Source organism: Pipistrellus kuhlii, unplaced genomic scaffold (assembly GCF_014108245.1).
Source record: "Pipistrellus kuhlii isolate mPipKuh1 unplaced genomic scaffold, mPipKuh1.p scaffold_m20_p_7, whole genome shotgun sequence".
In the NCBI taxonomy this organism is placed as follows: Eukaryota; Metazoa; Chordata; class Mammalia; order Chiroptera; family Vespertilionidae; genus Pipistrellus; species Pipistrellus kuhlii.
The window spans coordinates 38,383,972-38,407,669 of NW_023425573.1; the positions used below are offsets into that span (position 1 = coordinate 38,383,972).

Genomic DNA, 23,698 nt, shown 5'->3' on the forward strand with positions numbered 1-23,698 from the left:
TACTAAGTGCTTAAACCATTGAGAAATGGTAGGAGGCTCCTCAATAGGTATTTTGAAAATATCAGCAGCTTTCCTAATATCCCCAAAGTGGGAACAGCCCAAGTGTCCACTGACTAATGGACAAATAGCATGTGGTATATTGGTACCATGGAATATTATTCAGCCATAAAAAATAGCAAAGTACTTATATATGCAATAACATGTGTGAACTTGAAAACATTGTGCGTAGTAAAAGAAATCAGACACAAAAGGCTACACTTATGATTCCATTTATTAAAAGATACCCAAAATAGGTAAATAAAGTTGAGTTAAAAAATATGAAACTATAGGACCATCTGCATAGACAAAGAGTAAATTAGTGGTTTCCAGAGACTGGAAAGAGAAGAGAATGAGGAGTGACCACTAATGGGTTGTGTTTCTTTCAGGAATGAAGAGAACGTTTGGAGTTATGATGTGATGATGATTGATCAATCCTGTGAATATACCAAAACCCACTAAATAGTATCCATTAAAAGAGTGACTTTTATAGTATGTGAGTTTTATTTGAATTTTAAAATTTGGGATCCCACTCTACCAAATAATCACCCCTCTCATACTAGAGGAAATGAGAACAGAACCATTTCTCATCAACAATTGTATTTAATGAAGCTACTAGCTGTTATTTACAGAAGATATACATACATACAATTCCTACACATAAAATGTAGCGTAATTGTGAAAACAGGAAGAAATGTACCCAAAATTACATACTAAATAAAATAAATAAAAAGTAATTATTTGGCACAATATCTATCATGTAGCAAATAAATAACTATTCCATCGATTGAATGAACTATATACAATCTACTTGAAAGTGCAAAACAATTGCGGAAAATTAAGGATTTGTAATAACATTAAGTCCAGAAAATATGTTTTTTTTAATCAGTAACAATAATTAGCCAATAGTAAAGATTTTTAATGCCCAGGAAAATATTTTAATTTTGAAAAATTTTTTGTGCATATTGTGCTCTTCTGAAATGGTATTATTATTATTTTTTAACCTAAACACTGGCAATTTTAAGAACCTTGGAGTTTCTTAGTGGAATTTTTATTATGTAATCCTGATTTGAAAGTTTAAAAAAGTTACATTGTAAACATAAATATTATTCTATATCATTCAGAAATTACAAACTGGTCCTCCCTAAATTATATAAAGAGTCATAATGTTTTACAGAAATAGGGTCAAGTTCAATTCCTTCAGAGGTAAGACTATAAAGATGGCAGAATACAACCTATAATTTGGATTTATATTAATTCCTCAACACCTCCCAAAATTCTCATGCTCCAAATCAAGAAGTTGAGTTGAAAATATGAAACTATACGACCACTGATGTATCCAAATAAATCCCATGTGTAGCACATCTTACCTTGCAAACTATTCTTAGGAAAAAAGATCAGACTTGGTATTTCTCTTGACAATGGTATTTCTACCAAACTCTTCATGTAGGTCTTATTTTATGCTTCAGCAAAGAAGGTGGCATGATTGTAAATGAAACCGGGTGTCTACAAACTGGGGATTCCTATGCTAGAAAGAGTGCAAGCTTGATGCAAATAACTTCTTCTCTTGTCATGAGGCTGGTAAGCTGAATGCAGCCCTGAGCGGTCTCAGGGAGTGTTTTTGCTTGCTTTGCAGCATTCTCTAGCGACAATACAGTCAGCGGTAGCATCAATGCCATTTTTGAAAGACTGTGGACCGGAGGCAAACCATTGTTCTGGGCACTTTAAATGTTTATGGCCGACGAGGCTCTAGCCGGTGTGACATCTGTGATAAAGTTCTCTGGTTGTCAATCACATTTAATTGCCGTACGTAACTCTGGACATCCTGATGGTTCTTGTTAGCTTGAGCTGCGTCAAGATCTGTTGGAAAGAGAATTGGAATTGCACAACATATGCATGTAAAATACACTTTATTTTCCCCAGCTACTTATTATATTCATCTTACATTGCTGGGTTCCATCAAGACCTTTCAACAATGCCGTATTCATTGAAATGTTTCCACTTGGATGGTCCATCTCCTCCCTCTCACCCTTTTTTCCCCTGGAATCACCTATTTCGATAATTTTCCTTTGCATCTCATGTTGTTAAAAAAAAAAAAAAAAAAAAAAAAAGGCACTAAAAAAAGAAGTGAAAGCAACACCCGAGAGTCCCTGGTTATACATTAAAATTATTGCCCCAAACCATCCTGCCTTTGTTTCAGACTCTGATCTCTGTCCCCTCTGAATCAGATGCCGACTAATGATGGACAGTTTTTGTTAGCTTCTAAGAAAAGCACTTAGAACTCGGGCTGGCTGACCTGAAGCAAGCCAAGTGAAATTACAATCACCAGCTCCCTTTGTTACTTGCATACGATACACAACATAACTACTCAGGTTGTCTGTTCTTAGAGGTCTTCATAGCCAGAAAAAAGCAACTCATGGGTGAAGTCATGACTTCTGCTAGACCTTTGATCCTCTGATGCAACTTCTGAAATCTCATTTACCATTCTATTCTCATTCACTCCCCCAAACATGTGAGCAACCGAGCTATGTGATTGACTGGTTTCCCTACACCCCGCTGAAAGAAGGATCAAATGCTCCCCGCCGCATGCAGGGCATAGACGTGAGTGAGGAAGGCTGACTTGGACAGTGGTGAATGAGAGACACCGGCCCCTCCAGACCCGTCTTCTGCTTCTGCACAGAGTTGCCAGATCTCCCAATTTTTCTAGAGACATGAGACATCTGAATGTCTTCCCTGGGAATTTCTCACTTATTAAACAGTGACATTATCCTATAAAATAAAACCCTAATATGCAAATCGACCGAATGGCAAAACGCTCAATGCAGGAGCTGCCCCCTGGTGGTTAGTGTGCTCCCACAGGGGGAACACCGCTCAGTCAGAAGCTGGAATCACAGCTGGCAAGCACAGGAGCCTTTCCGACTCTGCTGCAAGCAGGTGGTAAGGAGTGAGGGGTCCTGGACTGCAAGAGGGCACAGGCTGGGTTGTGGGACCCCCTCACCCCCGCCCCAGTGCACAAATTTTGTGCACTGGGCCTCTAGTTTTAAAATAAAAGGTTAAAAAAAATGCTGTGGTCCTTGGGCTACCTCTGCCCCATAGATCACTAGTATGGGGCTCCTATCTAGTAGTGAGACACCAGGCGTGGCCAAGTCAGAGTCTGGACTCCAGACTAGTGTACTCTCTGCCACAGCATCTGCCTTCAGCAGTTCATGCCCTCTTCTCAGATGCTCATGCCCTCTTCTCAGATGCTCATGCCCTCTTCTCAGATGCTCATGCCACTCCCAAAGACAGTTAGAAGGCCATCTGCCAGAGGGGTGCAGGGGAGTGCTGCAGGTCTGAACACAGAAAAGCCGAGAGAAGATATAAAGGCCCCTATGCACTCTAAAAAGAAACTCATCAGTGTAATTATCACATATAAATAATACCACAGTGCTTCGCTTTCTCGCTTCTCATTGGCAGTGTACGCCACACGTACAATATACTGTAATTACATTGTACATATTCCCATAATGTTTATGAATCTATTCCTATACTTTATCTATAGATTGTTGACTTCAGAGCTGAGCAGCTGTTGTTTACCATCAGTTACTGATAACTTTAACAAATGCACTGGAGAGATGTGTGTGTGTGTGTGTGTGTGTGTGTGTGTGTGTGTGTGTAATTTCCCCGCAGAGCTCTAGGAGAAAATGTAGGCAGATGAGGATTTACTTCCCAAGTGGCTTATGGAACAAAACATATTTTATCATGGTCCTTTGGTTCTTAGACCTCATTGAGAACTTTCTCAAGGCTATGAACCTTCTCAGCCACACAAAATTTTTACAAATATTTGCAATTTCAGGGATTTCCTGGACCCCAGAAGGACCACGGATTCTAGATTGTAAACCCTTATTACGTATCCTCATATTCACTGAGTAACTGCTTTGTGGCCATGTCTTCAAACACAGAGCAAGTTACCAGATGAAGAGCTGGGACACGAACTCGCAGAACCCACATAGGAGTGGCTGAAGTGCAAGGCTATTCTCACTTAGGAAGGACGAGAGGCACCGCCTTTTGAATTGATTTTTTAAAGGCCTACTTGCTCTCCAAGCTGAGGTTATTTTGCCTAGATTACTTCTGCTGTACATTGGAAAAGTCAATTTTTAGCAATTCTGGCATCCCATGTTAGCAAACCCTTCCTTTGGCCAGTCTTGTGCTAAGAGCAAAGACAGGGCTGAGGGATGAAACAAGGACTTTTTAGGATCTTAGCAATAGGCTAATTGGAGGGGAAGGAACTGGTAGCACTGGTAGCCTCACAGTCATGCTTATGTCAAGTTATCATGCTGACTTAATGAGCCAAGTGACTTCAAGTGACTCATAGATGACGCTAAGCAGAAACCTTGACAGGGGCCACCTTCTCACTCCCAGCCCATTTTGAGGGAGCCAAAGCCCTCCCCCACCCACCCACCCAAAGCCCCAGCCCAGAGGAAACAGTAGCACTGGTCTGGCAGGCTGAGCCTGTGCTATGATGCAACTTAACTCCAGTTTCAAATGGCTATTTGTTGTTACGGATAGCTTCACAGGAAAGCATTGTGTTATACTAGTTATTGTGCTATGGCTTCAGATTTAAGAAGAGCACCCTACGTTCCCCTGGGAATGCTGGAAATATAACATCCATTCCTGCTATGGAACCTTTTACGAATGTGCTGTGCACATTAATGCATTCTTGCAACACCGCAAGGAACAAACATTCTCTCTCCCAGCTTCGAAACGACAGGACTGAGTCATCAGGACCTGATGGGAGCTTCTCACCATCAAGCAGGGAGTCATTAGGAGAGTTCGTGTGAGGCAGGAATCACGGGCAATCAGGCCTTCTTTGTCTCTAGCTGCACTAGAAGGAGCAAGTTAATGCTCTTTAAGTTCATTCACAAAATAATATTCCTGGGGTTATTTTCTGGTTTAACAACTAGCACATCCTTCAACTCAGGCTCCTATCTCATGGATTTCATGCTCCAAAGTGACTCTGACAATCAGATATTGTCCAGACTTCTCGGATGTCTCTGTAAGCTCACGAGAAAAAAAAAAAAAAAAAAAAAAAAAAAAAAAGGACTCCACCACCAGAGATCCATATTGCAACATTGAACTTACTGAAAGGTTGGCTTCTGCAGTATCTCACTGTCCGGGCAGTATTTGCAATCATGCGCTAAAAAGAAAAAGAAAAAAAGAAAAGAAAAAAAAAAGACTGAAATGCAAGTAAGCTTAGTGTCTAATCCAGAAAGAAAAACAAGCCATTATTTATTTCAGCAAACCCTGGGCCCTGAGAAACAGCCTGTGCTGAGAGGCTGACCATGGCGGCCGGCGGATGGAGAGCCTGCTCACTTACCTGCAAGAGCACCCACACTCATGCGCACGAGGCACTTTTTTCACGTGAGGAACACCAGTGGTGTGATTCCCCGCCACCGCGTGCCTGCTCCTCGGGACACAGAAACCAACCTGCGGTTCCTGAGACTCTTCCTCCCACCTTCTGGAGGCCACTCTGAATTTGTAGAATTTGTAACCGTCCCAGATTTGGAGAAGGTGTAGCTTGTCAAGTTCCTCAACGTAAAGAGGGCTCAGTAACATACGGGCTGCTGCTCTACCCACTGAGCAGATCTGGCTAGGGCAGAGTCAAAGCTTTGGAAACACATATGTGAGCCCTCATTGTACTTCGCCGACCACTCCAGCTTCAAGGACTGGCGAGCATTCAGTGCCATGTATCTGCATTGAAGAAAGAGGCGATCGGGCAAGTTCAGACATCGCTTTCCTGAAGGATCCTAAAAACCGGCACGTCTGTTGATCGGCATGAGAAAAGCATGACAGATACCTCCAAGAAACTGTAGCATACAATGTATAATTAGCCTCTGATATATGGAGCCCTGAAATAAACAGGAACTAGGATAATTTTCCTGCTAATTTACTTTAAGTTGTTTTTTCGCTTCTCTAAAGACTTTGCATCGGAAGGGCACCAGTATATCCCATGTAGAATTATTGTAATTCTTCAGATAGTGAATGGAGTGTAATTACTGCAAACCCTGGGACATGCTGCCAGGGGGCCCCTCTGAAGAAAAATAAAACAATTAGCCAGGGTCAGAAACCTCTTCCTATGCCGCACTGTAGGGAGTAATTGTTCTGCTTTTTCGTTCTGAAAGCTAAAACATCTCATTCTGACTTTAGTTGGAGACGACTCTTTATAGCTATACTCCGAAGCTTCATAATTTTTTTTTTTTTTTAGCTCATTATGTAGTTTAAAATGTGAGAACAATTGTTTAAATCAGTAATTTCCAGCTCTGGAGTTCATTCTGCCTCCCTAGATCTTTGATTAATTTTAACAATGGTCTTAATTTTGACATATCCTTTATAATTGCACTCCAAGGTAACTTCAGTTTAGTTGGGAAATCTAAATCTGGTGTTGCAATGAGGTTTGTAACTTGCCCACAACCAGGGGCTTCCCACTATTTAAACGCAATCAGCAACGAGGAACTCATTACCCTCCGAGGAAAGTCCCTCTCACGTTTTACACATTTCTATTAGAAACTTCTGTTCTGAGTCCAAGTTTTTCTCCCCTTGCTTTTCACCCACTGATCCTGGTTCTGAGCTCCGAAGCCACAACAAGCAACAGGTGTAGCTCCTTTTCAGCAGGATGCTCGTTCAAATACCCGAAGGCGGCTATCACGGCCCTCTCCTCACCCCCACCTCTTTTCTGGTTAGACTAAACGTGCTCAGTGTCTTCCACAACTTCTCAGAAGGAGGTTTCCGGTCTCTCCTGGACAGTGTCAGCGTGGCTCCTCAGACGAAGCAAATCACAGGGTGCAGAAGAATAATTTCCTTCCTTGATCTAGACCAGAGGCAGGGAACATCCGGCCCACATGCCATAGAAAGCCCTTGAAATCATTTGGTCTGGCTCTGCCAAGGCATTAGGGGTGAGTTAATTAAATGTTTGATCATAGATAGCGGGCTGATTTTTAAGCTGATAATTTTTGTATGACCCTCACATGACGTTGTAAATGCCCAAATGCCCCTTGCCAGAAAAAAGGTTCCCCACCCTTGCTCTAGCCAGGCGTCTTCAAACTACGGCCCGCGGGCCACATGCGGCCCGCAGAGGAGTCTGATCCGGCCCGCCAGGTTTTTGGGGCAGTGAGCGCAGCCAAGGTGTTACAGTAGGAATTAGTAGTTCATATAGTCCGGCCCTCCAGCTCTCTGAGGGACCATGATCTGGCCCCCACTTTAAAAGTTTGAGGACACCTGCGAGTCTAGATGAAGCTACACATCGAAGTCCACAATTTTTAAGAAGTCTCATTGCTGACACCTGTTGAACTAACAGTGACTCAAATCTCTCCTCCTAGCGCATTGAGCTGCTGTTTGGACCAAGCTTCCTTCTCTGGAGATGTGCAGTTTACGTCCCGGGCCAAAGTGAAGGATCTTGCATTTACCTCCAGTAAAAGCCAGCAGTTAGTCTTTCTGTCCTGCAGACTGAAGCCTTGAGCAATTCACTGGTGCTCTCGGTTCAGCTTGGCAGAAACTGGAGTTGAGGAGACCGAGGCTTCATTATCCAAATGACACAGCAGGGATGGAGCCAAAAGTCAGACCCTGGCTTACCGGTCCTGCGGGAACAGGCTGGTGCCTTTCCTGTAGGGCAGTGGGAAAGTACCTGACTACTCCAAGGCAGGCCTGGCTTTCCTCTCTGACGCACTCTCATCAGCACCTGGCTTATTAGAACTAGCGATCTGTAATTCAGGGCTAAATGGGAGAACAGGCAGGCTCTGAGTCAGTGCAGGTGGACCGTGGAGACCGCCTCTCCACGCCTGAACCGATTCTGATATGTCCCCTCCTCCCGCTTAGAATCAGCACCCGAGAGTCTGCTCATCACCCTGCCCTGGGGACTCTCCCCAAGAAAACAGTCCACAGTCTTTTCAAGTTCAGACCGGCAGGCCCTCCAGGCAATGGCACCTGCATGGTGACTCTCCCCACCTCCCACCCCCAGGCGGCCACCAGCATAGCCGCCCTCAGCTGCCCAGTCCCCCAGGGAGTTGCCTTGGACCTCAGACCTCTCTGCATTCTGTCCTCCACAGTTTGTCTTTCCTTCTTCCTGTTGAGTTCTTCACCATCCTTGTTCTTAATGCCTGCCAGATCCCCTCTTTTCTTATTTCTGCCCCTCCTGATTTGCCCCTGTCTGTAGGCCTATCAAAAATAGAATCTCTGTCAATGATTCTACACTTACACTATCTGATTATTTTAATCGGACCCTCATATATTGAGGGCAATAATTCCTCCCCCCCCAACACGATCTAGAAATATATAGTCTCTCAGCTTCAAAGATTGTGTCCATGATAGCCACTCAATAGAATGAAGTGCCCTATAAGGACCAGAGATAAAAGATAATGAGGGCTGGTGCTGAGCCAGCCTTCACTACACGCATCATTGAGGAAGAGCCCTGCGCCCTGTCCCCTAGCTGTGGGTCTTTAATGTCCAAGAGGTGTGTGGCATACAGATACACATGTGTACAGATGGTGTGTTGTTCATATGATGGCCATGGGTCATGGCCGTGCAGGCACATGCAGAGGGCTGTGAATGTCTGCACTCAGGGAAGGACCCTGAAGGACAGACGTCCTAGCACAGTGGTCGGAAAACTGCAGCTCTCGAGCCACATGCGGCTTTCGAGCTGCCGTTTGCCGCTCTGTTGACTAATGAGTTTGCCGACCACTGCGAAAGTCATTACCCTGATCCAGAAGTTTTGACTTCAGGCCAAAGACATTAGTACATTATTAAAATGTTTTTTTAAGTGTTTTCCCCTAAGCAGTGGTCGGCAAACTCAGTCAACAGAGCAGCAAACCGCGGCTCATGAGTCGCATGTGGCTCACAAGCCGCAGTTTGCTGACCGCTGCCCTAACACCACAGGGAAAAGGGCAGACAGAATAAGGTCCAGTTAGGAACAGATGGCTAAGGGGATCCTCTTGCCTGAAGTACCAGTAATGCAAAAATGCTTGGTGCATTCTGCTCAAATTTCCTAATAAAATAGAAAAGACTTTAGGATTGAATCTTTGTGACATAAATCCTTTAAAAATGTTTTAGTGTACTGTCTTAAATCCAACATTGGAATATGATTATGTTATTCTTTTACTCAACAAATATTTGTTGCATACTTATGATGTGAAAACACCTTTTTTGGGGGTGCTGAGAAATATTAGTGGACAAAGAAGATACGATACCTGGTCTAGGACATTCACATTCTAGTGGGGAGACAAGTAATGAAGAGGTAAGTAAAGATAATCTCAAGTTGTGAAACCAGCCACAAAGATAAGGTCATTGCCTGAAAGTTCAAGGTGTGGAGGGTAGAATACCAGAAGGGTGGTCAGGGAAGACCCCTGACTGGAAAGCCTGCTCCAGGAAGAAGCTAAGACCAGAGTTAACAATAGTTGACCCTTGAACACATGGGGGTTAGCAATGCTGACTCCCGTGCAATTGAAAATATGGGTATAACTTTTGACTCCCCCAAAACTAAAGTCATCCGGCAGTATCCACAGGGTTTGGTTCCAAGACCCCACTGATACCAAAATCCGAGGATGCTCAAGCCCCTTATATAAAATGATGTATGACAAAGCATGCAGTTGGCCCTCTCCATCCACAGACTCCCAACTGCGGATCAGAAACATTTTTTTAACCCATGGTTTGTTGAATCCGTTGATGGAAACCTGAGGATATGAAGAGCAGACTGTATGTTTGTGGACAGAACATCTACATATAAGTGGATCAGCGCAGATAAAGCGCATGTTGTTCAAGCATCAACTGTACAGATGAATCTGAACGAGGTGTGATATACAGGGAGCAACCTCACAAGGTCTGTTTGATCCAAGTCCTCTCTGTCCCACTGTATCTAGATGTCCCAGCAAACATGTGTTCACTAGACATTAACTCCTTTCACCTCCCTGTGAACTGCTTATTTCCCTTTGAAATCCCAGATCCTTACCTTCTGCTCCTTAGTCCAGGATGATATATGCCTCATTTTGCTTTACTGTCTTTGGAATTCTTCATGCTTATATGAATTCCCCATACATATATATTAAATTTGATTTTCTCTTGCTATTCTGCCTTATGTCATTTTTAATTATTCCACCAGCCATAAGCATCAAGATGGGAAGGGGTAATTTTCCCTTCTCCCACAATACAAAAATAAAAGGATCCAAAACATTTCTCTTCCTTCATGAATTAGCCTCTGTCCATGTTTCCAGAAGTACAGAAGTTTGCCTCATGCCTCTCATTCCAAATAAAATGCCTACCTTAAAATAACATTCATAAATAAATACACCTAAATATGGGTACGTCTGAAATAGAACCAACCTCCTAATACAGTAGCAACTGTGGCTATCAGCCTGCTTTCTGCAGCCTGGGATAGTGGCAGCCGGCCAGCATATTATCCTCTAATCCATTGCTCGTCTACCTCCTCGATGCTATAAATATTCATGCATGCCACAGAAAGCTACAAAGGGCTTTATTCAAACATTTTTTTTGAATACTCCTTTATGTTCCCCCCAAATGAAAGAATGTCTGCCTTTCTTTATTTTTACTTTTGCATAAGGATCAGAGTGTGAATTCTCTTTTGTTCCTAGTCACAAATCCTGAAAACCAATATGCAACAAATTCTCTAATCCTCACTTCGTACCTCACGGGTGAAGAGGTTCAAAATAAAAATACTTAAGGTTGGCACGGCCGTTTGCTGTGACTGCCATGCTGCCGCCCCGGGAAGGCATCTGTGTCCCTGGCTCCCCTGGTGACTTCGACCCCTGGCAGGGGCTCTTTCTGGGGACGTAGCCGAGCAGCCCACAAAGGCTGCCAGCTCTGCATGGCACCTTGGCCTTGCTGGTGGTTGGCTGGGAAGCAGCATGCACACCAACCGGAAAAAGGAGCTGCCTCCTTCCCTAAGACACACAGGAATAACAGCGCCACTCGTGGGAGTTGTATGTGGCTGTGGCTGTGGCTGTGGCTGTGGCATGGGGGCTCGGGCAGAGAGCGGGGAGAGGGTATGGAGAGAAGGAGTTGGATAGTTGACAAGTGCCAGGCTGGTCAAAGCCAGGTTTAAAAACCATAATCAACCCTTTTCAAATTCTATTTCATTTTCCAGGAACATCTAACTCATGGAAAGGCAACTGTAAAATTAAACAGTCATGATGTATCAAATGAAATAAACATTATAGTTGCAGGAGAACCAACAGTACTCTTTCTGTATCCTTCCTCCCCATCGCTCTCACAGTAATAAAAACCCCTAATTTTTAGTGGGGCACATGGATACCCCCAAATAAGGGCTACATTTCCTACTTTCCCTTGCATAGGACTACATTTCTGACAGTAAAATGTGAGCTGAGTGGTGAGTACAACTCCAGGTCTTAGCCTTGCGGGGAAGAAGCGTGCACCTGCCTTTTCCCTTCCCTTTCCCTCCCACTGGAATGGGGTCCTGGCAGTTGCCCCCTTGGACCATGTAGAGGGTGAAATGAAGAGAATTCTGGAACTTGGCCACCTCCTGGCGTAGAGCTACCATACTGGCATGGACTTTAATGCAAGACAGAAATACACATAGCTGGCTTAAGCCATTGTTAATTTGGGTTTCTGTTATTGCAGCTGAACTGTTATTTTAGCCATTCAGTAGCTTTTAAGCAAAAGTGGGCTCTTCCTGCATGACTGGCATGGCTCAGTGGTTGAGCATCAATTCTTGGTCAGGGCACATGCCCAGGTTATAGGGCTCAATTCCCAGTGGGGGGTGTGCAGGAGGCAGCCGATGAGTGATTCTCTCTCACCATTGATGATTCTCTTTCCCTCTCCCTTCCTCTCTGAAATCAATAATCCTATATAATAAAAGGCTAACATGCAAATAGACCAAACAACCGATTGCTATGACGTGCGCTGACCACCAGGGGGCACACATGAAACATGGTGGGCATTGGCTGAGGCAGGATGGTGAAGCTGGTGAGCAGGGGTGCCAGACCAAGGTGGAGTGCTGGTCGCTGTCATTGGGGTGAGCTTCTGGTGATTACTGAAAATTCTATGCTCCTGTCTGGCACTTGCACCTGCCTGCCCCACTCGCACCTGCTGCATCAGTGGGTGCAAGCAGTGGCTGCTGGCCCTGATTACCCATCAGGGCTTCTCCATCTCCCCTGCTCCTGAAGGTTAATTGGAGCTGGCAGCTGCCTCTCACACCTGCTGCTGGCGATGGCCTCACTCACATCCACTGCCAGCGCCAGAGCCACTGCTTGCACCCACTGCTGGTGCTCAGTGCCAGTCCCAATAGCTCAGCACCATCAGGGGGTGCAAGTGGTGGCTGCTGCCCTGATCACCCCTGAAGGTTTCTCTACCTCCTCCTGCTCCTGAGGGGTGATCGGGGCAGCAGCCACCACTTGCACCTGCTGATGGCTCTGGACCTGCTTGGACCCACTGCTGGCGTCAGCTCTAATCACTCTGTGCAGTCAGTGTGTGTGTGTGGCTGGCGGGGAGGGGGAGGCTGTGCCTTCAGTGTGTGGGAGTGGTGGTGGCAGGAGCAGGGCTGCTGGCAGACAGGGGATCAGGGGCCTTGGTGGGAGGGGCTGAGCAGGGGCATGGAGAATGGGCTGAGACTCTCTCCTGTGCCCACTGCAGCCTTGTGGCCCATAGTTTCTTTCAAGGTGCACGAATTCTTGCACTGGTCCCCGTGTGTGTGTGTGTGTGTGTGTGTGTGTGTGTGTGTGTGTGTGTAATCCACTGCTATGAGCACGAAGTGCAGAAATGAGAAAGGGGAACTCCCTTAATGTCCACTGAGTGCAATCTTGACCTTGCCTTTGCAGGTTATGGGTGCACCTAAAAACCCAGATGAAACAACTTTCCTCCTCCTTATGGATATTTTTGATGTTCTTGTTTGTTAGTTAACTTTAATGATCAAAAGTTCTAAAAAGTTCAACCATCTCTTTTAGGAAACCCTGACTTCTATGCCTCTTTGCACATGTATATTTTATAGTCAAATGTTGGCTCAGCCATCGCTCCATCTGCATTTCTGCATAAGTCACCCAGAAGGTTCTTTAACTATTTGCTAAATCTCTCATTGCTGGAAAACAGGTTTTCTTTGGGGAAATACACTTAATTCTTCATACTAATAAGTAAGCAAAGATTTTTTTTTTAAAGTTTGACCAAAGAATTATTAAACAGACACAGTAACAGAGATGTCCATACCCTGCCCTTGGAGCGAAGAGTAAGGGGATGACTGCTGAGAAAATATTTGCTCTCTAGGATAGAGTATCTTTGAAGAGTGTGAACACATGTGCTATTTCTTAAGAAGCTTAAGACATGGGAACCTAGTGCCCAACAATTGCTGCACTTCTTTTTCAAACTGGGCATTGCAATAAGCTCATTCCCAAAGTCAAATGATGTGAGCCTTACAGGATTACTGCAGGGTGTTTCCAATTCTCCTGGAACCTTTGGGCAAGCTGGGTTTCAAAAAGCAAATAGAAGAACAGTTTTCTGATAGGATTTCTATCACACTGTATTGCTTGCAGGAATACTTATATACTCTGGACCCACCCACTCTCTCCAGGAATAGATGGAAGAGGCATGATCTCCATTCTCTACTGGGGAAACTGACCAGCAGAGAAGGGGTACTTGCAAAGTGATGAGGCTCAGAATTGAACCTCATGTGTCCCAAACTCCAAGTCCTTAGCTTCTCCTGCAAGAACCACGTTCATCACTGCAAACCCCGGCCCCAGGCGGATGCTCATCCACAGATGCCACACTGACACCTCATCCATCCAGGCTGCAGCCAAAGGGATCAGAAGACAATGGAGCATTCCATTAATAAGCACGATGCAGCTAAACAAGAGTTTTGGCATGACCTGCTTCATGATAAGAACACAAACTGCAAAGTAACTAATGCCAGAAAACACAGCCTATCTGGGGGGGGCGGGGGGGGGGCGGGGGGGGGAATAAGATTGAAAAATACTGAATATGTGCCAGTCCCACATGTGTTCTTTATAAAAATCTTGGGTTTGGATATGAAGATTTTCAAGTTCCCTCTCTGAACTTCAGTGAACTTTATTGGAACAAACAAAGCACATTCAGATGAATAGTCACCTAATAAAGATCGGCTATAGAGTTGCCTTTTACCTACATGCACTAAAGTCAGGTTCGGCAGGTAAACATTTCAAAGGCGTCCTGGGGCAGGCAAGTGCCACAACCCTCACAGCAAAACAACACCGCGGGAGCCACTCTGGAGCGTTCTGCATTTTAGCAGCAGGCAGCCCAGGACCAAGCACAGGCGTAAAAGCTGCTGCTGCAAAGAGCCGCGGTACAAATACCATTCAACCTCACAAAAGAGACTGACAGGGTAAACTAGCAGCCAATTTGAACCGAGGATTTCAAAACTCCTTTATGTGTAACTCCCCTTTTAATGTGGCAGCATACAGGAAAATTGTTTCTGTTATTAGAACGGATGCAAATTTCATTTGGAAAAAAAACAAAACCACCGTGCACGTACCATTTTTTCAAAGTTGACTAGATTGTCAATGAACGTCTTGTTCCCCTCATGAGTAAATGTCATATCTGCAAAGAAAGAAAAGTCACATTCTGGTCACTCACAGAAATTCGTCACACCCAGAAACCACAATAGCACCATTAGGTTATGCCGGAGGATTTGCATAACACTGCAGTTGAAAAAAAAAAAAAAAAGCTGACAATAGTTCCTTTTTATGTTAGGTGGTTAACTTTCTAAAAGCACTTTACCTGGGGTTAGTAAAATTTCCCCACTAACCCTCTGTTTTACTATCAAGGCTTCCAAATGGTGGATTCCTCCTCCTCCAATCACCTTCCCAGCCCTTTCGGGAAAATCCAGATGGAGAGGAGAGGCAGAAGGTGGAAAGATGCGGTCATGCTTCCCCAAAGAGCCATCTGATGAGGCTCTCGTTCATTTCCTATCCCCTCTACTCATCGCTGGTGTGGCGGGCATGCTCTCGGAATTACCTTTGATGAGCAAAGGCATGAAGGGGATGAGAGGAGGCTCCAGCTTAGCCACTGTCAGCCGGTAGGCCCTGTGGTTTCTGGAAGGATCCTTCGGGGAAACAGAGAGGCCGATGAGCAATTAATGACACATGCACCACTCCCTTCACCTCCCAACACACCCGCCTTGTCATCCCACAATCAGGGAGTTTGGGATCAAGTGAAGCTACAAAAGAAAGGTAAACAAACTCATCTGTGTTTTATTTTAATTGTTTAAAATATATTTTATTGATTTTTAAAAAAAAATTTTTTGAGAGAGAGAAAGGGGTGGGGAATGGAGAGGGATAAGAGGCTAGAAACATCTATGAGAGAGAAACATCAATCAGCTACCTCCTGCACACCCGATACGGGGGATGTGCCTGCAACCAATGCACATGCCCGTGACTGGAATCGAACCTGGGACCTTTCAGCCCGCAGGCCGATGCTCTATCCACTGAGCCAAATCAGTTTAGGCTGATCTGTGTTTTAAAACAACTTTATGTGGCATGAGAACAATTTGCTTTTTATTTCCTTTCATGATTGAAGGGAGATTTGCGTAGAGTAATCGAGGGGAGAGATCCCTTTGATTGCAAATATAAAACCCGAAAAACAAACCCCAACCAGGAGCATCCCTTCTCCCCAAGCGCTGCTCCTTCCCTGCGTTCGAATCGCCCTCCTCTCTGCCTGGCAGAGCCAGTCCCGACTTGCCCTTTGTGAAACCATCCCATCACTCCTGCCAGGTCCCACTCCTTTCCCGTCTGTTAACACCTCCCAGCCAGTGAGGAAAAATAATTTTGGCAAGCCAAGAAAAATGCAACTTCCAGCCCAGAGCCAACCTGTGCTCGGTGGAGAGGATCCTATTACACTGCTTTTCTTAGTTACACAAATTGACCTTATGTGGGACATAAGTCCTCTTTAAGTTAGTTCCCGAGGGCGCCATTCATTAGTCAGACATGCTTGTTTTAGCAGCACTAAAACGGGATCATAAACTTCTTAAAGTCATACAAGGACAGATAAAATTTCTGAAATGAGAACTTCAATTCAGCTAATCAGACGTTGGATTAATGCAGACAGCGAACAGAATGAAGGAGCCACTGTCACTTACCATTAAACTTTCAAACTCCGTGTAGAACTTCTTGAACTTGCTTGGCAGCTTCTGTTAATGAAATGAAAATGCCGCATTCACATGTCAGGTTTGGTATCTAGATGTGCATCACGTGCTACCATTTCTGGGGGGAAATGTATTTCTTTGGGCTCTTAACCAGACAGCTATAGGACAGGCCAGACCCAGACCTGTCTCGTCCCTTGAGGATAATCTTCTGGAATACAGAGAGCTCCTCTTTTAAAAGTCTTAACCTCATTGAACCCAGAGTAACTATGGATGTTTTGGCCTTTATGCGTTTATAATGTTTTCTGGAATGCATTATTCATAAAGAGAGCTGGTTACAGATGCTTTGGAATCGAACTCTCTGATTCCTATTAATACAATTAGGAGTTCAGACAGAGGATATTAGGATGAAAAGTTGTAGAAATGTTCCTTTTCAAGCCTTCTCCCTTATGATGTGAAGTACCTGAGATTTTCACCAGCTTTGTTTTCTGCTGCATCCTTGGTACCAACAAGTGTCAGGAACACAGAGGGTGCTCCATAAATATGTACTTGGCTAGATTAAACCTGTGTTTTACAGACATTAAGTCCCACCGTTTAAATGAAATGCCCCACGCCACACAGCTGGCTGTGGTCACAGCCTCTGGAACGTGCATCACCTGCTTCCTTTCCTGTTCCCTCTCTAGTACACACCTCGCTTCCTACCCAGGCATTTCTCCCACAAAATCTCCCCGCTCTGCCGTCCTACAAACACGGACAGCTCCACCAACTTAGCAATACCTTATGCTTATACTCCGGCACATGATTTGACACCACTGACTGTCCCTGCGTATCTACCGCAGTAGGTCGATACTGAAACATCTTCCATCTATGGGTCTGGCTCTGCTTAAGTTCCAAGCTTTTAGTAAAGCTAGGCTTTTCCCTTCCCAGTGGGCCACCCCAAGAGAGCAGTGTGACCTGCTTGCCATCCTACAGCTCTGGGAGCACAGACTGCCCTGGACCTCAGATTCCCAGCTCAGCTCTGCTCTGCACAGTGACATCATCAACCAATCCACAGTGACGTCATCAACCAATCCCCCCTCATATCCAAGTCAGTTTAAAGAGTCCCATTAGTCATTGTAAAGTATATTATTTTGTTTTTAGGAATCCAAATTCATTTTCCTGGCACCTATTTTCAACTTAGGCTTCGGGGAAACTTGATATCCTTGCCTAGAGGGGATGTTCAAAGGGAAGAAAGCAGGTGGGCATCAAGAGGCACAAGGATCTCATCCCACAGGAAGTATCCAGATCCTCATACTAGGTCAGTGGTCGACAAACTCATTAGTCAACAGAGCCAAATATCAACAGTACAATGACTGAAATTTCTTTTGAGACCCAAAAACCGACTTCTGCACATCGGCCATGAAGCTTCAATCGCACTGTATGTGCATGCTCACACGTGGTATTTTCGTGAAAGAGCCACACTCAGGGGGCCAAAGAGCCGCATGTGGCTCGCAAGCAGCAGTTTGCCGATCACTGTACTAGGAGATGATGTTCCACAAACATCATTTTATAAATTATATAAATTAATTTATAAATTAATTTTATAAATTAGGAGTGAATTCGTTTTGGCTAGACCTCTCACACTAGTTCTCTTTCTCAACTTAGCTGGCTTTTGTGTCAAAAGCAGGAAGGTATATGGTAATAAAACAATGTTGTGGGTCTTAATACCATTATCTATCTACACCCCAGAGCAGGGGTGCTCAACGGGGGGCACTTTTGCATAACCCAGGGAATATTGGGTATTGGATCATGTCTGCAGACATCTTTTGTTGTCATAGGGGTGGGGTGAGGTGGCAGGTGCTGTTGGTATTCAGTAGGTGGTGAGGTGTTGGTATTCAGTAGGCAGAGGCCAGGGGTGCTGCAAAGTGACCTACAATGCACAGGACCGCCCACACAGAGAGCGACCCTGCCCCAGATGACAGTACTGCCGGGCCAAGGACCTGCTCCGGGTTACCACTGCCCTGTGCTTTATCTCAGATCGGCCTTGCCCTCCCATGCTGACCCACTGCCTTTGCCATGCGGTTTAACTTGATTTTCCGGTCTGCCCGTGGACAGTTTCATGCGGTTGGTGGTCAGGCGCTGGAGCCCACATTGCTCGTGCACCATCCTGTTCTCACTGCAGTTGCAGGAAAGCCCTCGGGAGTGCCTGGCAAGTCCAGGTAGATAAATCGAAATCAAAGATCTTTCTGCTGAGTGATATAATTATATTTGTCTTAAAAAAAAAATAAAGGCTTATAAAGGATGAAAGGTTAATCTTCTCTTTCCAGCAACGTGCAAGAGAACAGAAGCTCACAGAATGAGGGATGCTTTCCTGTTCCCCATGAGACAGGAAGACTGGCCAGACAGCTCTCTGCCTTTGCTGACTGCATCTCCCCCCCCCCCCCCCCCACACACACACACATACACACAATGAACCTCCATTTCTCTCTTTAGGAGGAAAGGGGACTGTGTCAGTGTTTCCCACATGTTCCAGCCTTCATGTCTGGCTGCTGTCATGCAGTGCCTACAAGGGGCCTTCTGGACCCCTAGGGGGCTTTATACTTCTTTGATCATCCCAACCAGGCCTTTTGGACTCTAGGACCAGGGCTGATCAGATGCTGGAAACAGGTTGGGGAAAGCTGAGGGGGACTCCTAGGTCTCCAGAGAGTCCCAGAGCTGTGGGCTCGGGACAGGGGAGCCTGCGCAGTGGCTTCATCGCTCAGCTCCCTGGCAGCTCTCAGTCTGTCCTTCTGGGAGGAAGGTGACACAGCTGCGGGGCACATGGGCCCAGCCAATGCCCTCATTCCTATATTCAGGGGATGAGCTGCTGTGTGCTGCATCTGCCTGGAATTTTAAGAGAAAACCAAGACAGAAAGACGTGTGAGGACCTGCCCTCCAAACGTTTCCCTTGAAGAAAACACTGTCAAGAGGGACGTGGGGACGGAAACCTCTCACAGAAACACTCAGCGATGCAATCAGCTGCCCGGAGCACCAACGCAAACCAGTCTCTGTTATCTCCTTCTCGCCCTCTTTCCGTGTCCCACTTGCACAGGCTTTTTATTTTTAGTAAGAGTCTATTTTTGTGTGCATGTCCTCTTAGAGCTGAGTCTTCCTTTGACTATATACCTACTCCGTGCACAATACCTTTTCCAATTCACACTCCGAGGCACATTTTGAGTACTTAGCTAATGTCCTCTAGCATAAATGATCAACTATCAATAAACCTCTAATCATATTTGCTACGAAAGTTCATAATACACTGGCATAACTTTTGCCCCAAACTGACTACTAGCCAACTGCTGTTCCTCCATCCACAGAGAGGTCTGCCAGGCAGGTGGTATTCGACGGGGTCAAACAGTTGGCTTTCTGGCTAATTCTCCCAGAAGCAAAATGACTACTTAGAGGGGAAAAACAAACAAACAAACAAAAAAAAGGATCTTCTGTCTTCTTTTAATTATAAATAAGGTTTATTGCAAAGGTAATAAGCAGACACCCCAGAGAACAATGAAATCTATGAGCAAAACCTTTGTTGTTGATTCCCATTACACACCCAGGAACCAGACTTATGATTATTTACACATGATACAGACCGAGACGTTGAGAACCCCTCCGCACACGAAAGGACGGAACCTCTTTCAGCTCACACTCTGCGGCAACTAGAAAAAGGAGCCAGGTCACCTCCCTCAAAGTGTCCCACCTTCCCCATTGTTACGCGAGCGTGAGTGATATTTCTATACAGAAAGCTCACTGGTGAGCCTGTGTGTTTCTTCTTGAGGCAAAAGTCACAGCTGGATCTCAGCTGAAGCTTACCTCCCACGTGAGTGCCAGGCGGCTCACAGCAACATTACTTAGCCCCATGACGATGGCAAAAAAGGAATTCAGATTTTTGTACTCCTTGCAGCTGAAACAAAAGAAGCACATGCTGGAGTAGAATGCCACTTTTGAGGGAGAGAGCAACGTTAGCGTTCTATTTGCTGATAGCCATTAATATTCGTCAAGTCTCCTTTCTGAGACCGGGCAACCATAGACGGAACGCACTGTGTAAGTTCCATGTGGGTGACCATGCTCTGCTGTTTGGTTTCTCACTGTAATTTTAGAAAGGTGATGGTTTGGGCTAAGTGTAGGTCTTGCTTTTGTTTTTAATATACTTTTATTGATTTCAGAGGTATAGGGAGAGAGAGAGAGAGAGAGAGAGAGAGAGAGAGAGAGAGAGAGAGAGAGAGAGAGAGAGAGAGAGAGAGAGGGAGGGAGGGAGGGAGGGAGGGAGAGAGAGAGAGAAACAGCCTGGGCATGTGCCCTGACCGGGAATCCAACTGTGACCTCCTGGTTCATAGGCTGACGTTCAACCACTGAGCCATTCCGGCTGGGCTAAGTCCAGGTGTTGAGAAGGAATTTAAAGACACCTGCCCTAGGGATGGTCATTAATACCCCAAAACTTGCTGAAAGCCTCATGAGACCTGAGGGAAACATCTCGTGAGATGGAAACAGAGAAAGCATGTGTCCTTGATGAAGTCCGGACTTGTAGCCTGAAGCTGGGCACCTCCTCTGGAGAGAGAACAAGGAAGCTGCAGTGCTGCAGCCATCAGACTTCCAGCTGCCCTGCAAACGCTTCTAATCTATCCAAAAAGGTACCTGCCATGATTCCTATTGACTCAAGGAGTTTTAAAGCTGAGAGAAAAAAAAACACCCAAGCAATGGACCAGAAGAGAAATAACCTGTTTTCTCTGTGTTTTATTGATGTTAATGAAGCTGATCATTTTTGAATCTATATTTATGCCACCATTAGCTTTTCTAAAATATATATTCGGAATCTACACTTATGCCATCATTACCTTTTCTAAATATGTATTTGGGAATAAGAATCTTGTGGGGCAAGACCAAAGACACTTATTAGAATGGCAATATTTAGCCCAGGTCCTTGGATTAATAGCCCAACTTCATACCGGCTCCTTGAAAAGGGAAGGAAGAACTCATTTTGCAGCAAGTGCAAGCCCTCCCCCCAAATCAACGTGGCTATCTAAGTGGACTGCGTCATCACTAACCCTGTTTGGATAACACTTTTGTAAAAGGCTAGTTCACTTGTGGCACTTGCTGCCCCTGTTCCTGCAGAGATGGCAAAGAGTGGTTCTTCAACGGTCTGTGTGGACATGGGAGGACATTTTGGAGATGCTCCGGTGTGTCTGATCCCATCAGTGGAACAGCGAGCAGGCCAGGGCTGAAGGCAGTGAGCACGGTCATGTGCACACGCTTGCCTTTGTCCTGTCCATGTGGTCTTAAAAGAAAGCAGGCAGGACGCACACTTGCTTTTCTGGTTGCTGCTCTGGTCACTGTTGGCAAGAGACTGCCCCCCCTAAGTAAGCCATGGCACTTCTGTATGCCTCCGTCTCTTCACCTCCCAAAGGGGATGATGACATTTGGACTCCCAAGTCCCCACAGTTCCGGGCAGGTCAAAGAGCTTCAACAGGATATGCTGAGATTCTCTAAAAATACCAGACAACCTCTCCGTGCCACGGGGCTTAGACCTCAGCCTATGGCTCTTGGTTTATAAATGTGTGCAATCTTCTCCTCAGGGCTGTGTGAACAGTGCCATTGCAGGACAGCACGGATTCAGAACGGTTAAGTAAGATTAACCAATCAAAACCCAAGGCCAAATGCACTACTCATTTACATAATCAGAAAGAGGAGAGAAAAGAAAGGCAACGATATATTTTTTTAAGAAGCCCTGAGCTCTGGGACACTCTGCTGTGTCGCCCTGGAAAAATCACAGGGCCGGGCCCCCATGATCTCCTGGTCTCCCGCGTTTGTGTGCAGACTGCCTCTCTCGTCCCCTGGCCGCCCTCAGCGCCGCCAGGCTGAGGGGGGGAGGAATGTGCTCCTTGTCCCGGGAAGGCATACATTGTCACAGTTTCCATAATCGTCTCCTTCCAAACATGTGAAGGCATTTGTCCTTTGCGACAAGGCTATTCAGGCTCCGAGGGAGAGTGGCTACCCTCTGAACCACACATTCACAAAGCAACCTTTTACCAAATCTTTCTCCAAAAGGGAAGCTTTTCCAAATGAAGAGATATCAGCATTTGAATATCCAGGGGACTTGGATATCCTGGGGAACCTTCAAAATTTTGGCAAAAAAAAAGACCAAAACAAAACAAATTCTAAGCATTTGGCAAACCGATTCCTACAGAATGTCAAGCAGCACTGACTTCTTTGTTTAGCCCCGGAAATCAGCCTCTGGATGGGATCTAAACTGTTTGGCTCAAGAAAACTGCCTGGCTGGGATCGCTGTGCACCCCACCTTCCTGCGCCCCCAGCTCCCTGCACTCAGAAAGGGAAGACGTCTCCCAGCCACAGGCCACATTTAGCATTTTATTTTTAGCACTGTGGTGATACCAAAAACATGGACGTAAACAGGAGGTTGTCAGGCCTGTCTAAGTAACAGAAGATTAAATTCAGGTCATGGAGAAATCTAACTGGCCCCCGCAGTAAATAAATTGTTCCCCACGAAGTGCTCTTATATAGAATATTATAAGCTGCTCACTTTTTCTGATGTGTGTGGAGATGATTTTCATGTACCAGGTTAGCTAACTCCCCATTAGGCATTTTATCAATTTTATTCGGGTCGGGCCGAGTTGGAAGTGTGTGTGCCTACTGCCCTCTACTGGCGAGAATGCGTCATGTTGGACACAGACTTCAAGGGCCTCCTGAGACAGAACTTTCCACAACAGAACTTGGCGGATACCAAAGGAGGCACGAAGTCTGAGCGGTTCAGAGCAAAAAGGGGTCACGATTTCGGCCCCCCGGCATCAGTGCTGTGAGATCTTAATTTATATAATGATGCCAAACATGACAAAAACAGGGTAGAATTCATCTTTTACAAGAGTGCGGTTATGTGTAAGACCCCGTGGTTGGTCCTGGTGCACAAGGAGACCCTGTATCTTGCTTTTCTTTTTAGACCGAGAGAGAACAACATGAAGATGCGGCTCGAACACTTTTCTCTTCCCACGCTCACAATACTTACTGGGCTGCTATTTTAATAAATTTCTTTAAGAGCTGAACACGCTTGCTGGGCTGGGAACAAAGGCAGATCTCGGTGACAACCCAAAACTGAATTTCATTAAATCTCCTCAGAAACAAATCCAAGTTTGCTGTGGTCTTTTTAAAATTATGCCTTCCAAATGTGTGGTAGATTAGCTCCAGCTAGAAGAGAAAGGAAAACAATGTCACTTCTTTGCTTTTCAATCAAAACACCAGCGAGGCTTCTCTCTTTCGTCAAGACAAATCAGCGCAGGTCAGCGAACGTGGACGTAATCAGGGGCCAGGACTCTGCCTGTGAAATATGTTAATGACCAACTAGGTGCTGTTGGCTCCATGCACTCAGGGACACAGAGCTTACTGTAAATCATGCAGATCTTTCTTTAACACTCAAAGGCTTTCTGACAGGCTTTATTAATAAACCGAGTATTAAAAAAAAAAAAAACACGATCATGTGGTTTCCACATTGCAGCCCGCATTAGCATTTGCAGCTGAGCGATGCCAGCAGCGGCC

The 23,698-nt window shown here is 45.3% G+C and overlaps 1 protein-coding gene across 9 annotated transcripts in view; it reads right to left on the bottom strand.

The window, feature by feature from the left end:
• Positions 1 to 626: 626 nt before the first annotated feature.
• Positions 627 to 23,698, bottom strand: part of RAPGEF4 (Rap guanine nucleotide exchange factor 4) — a 249,197-nt gene continuing 226,125 nt past the window's right edge. For all 9 annotated transcript variants that reach the window (XM_036421380.2, XM_036421379.2, XM_036421384.2 and 6 more), the window contains 7 exons: positions 23,172 to 23,350; positions 19,967 to 20,057; positions 16,136 to 16,186; positions 15,016 to 15,103; positions 14,534 to 14,598; positions 5,158 to 5,212; positions 627 to 1,896 (listed from right to left, as the gene is read on the bottom strand). In XM_036421380.2, the coding sequence (XP_036277273.1) occupies positions 1,769 to 1,896; positions 5,158 to 5,212; positions 14,534 to 14,598; positions 15,016 to 15,103; positions 16,136 to 16,186; positions 19,967 to 20,057; positions 23,172 to 23,350 (657 nt within the window). In that variant the 3' untranslated portion in view covers positions 627 to 1,768. The remainder of the gene's footprint in view (positions 1,897 to 5,157; positions 5,213 to 14,533; positions 14,599 to 15,015; positions 15,104 to 16,135; positions 16,187 to 19,966; positions 20,058 to 23,171; positions 23,351 to 23,698) is intronic.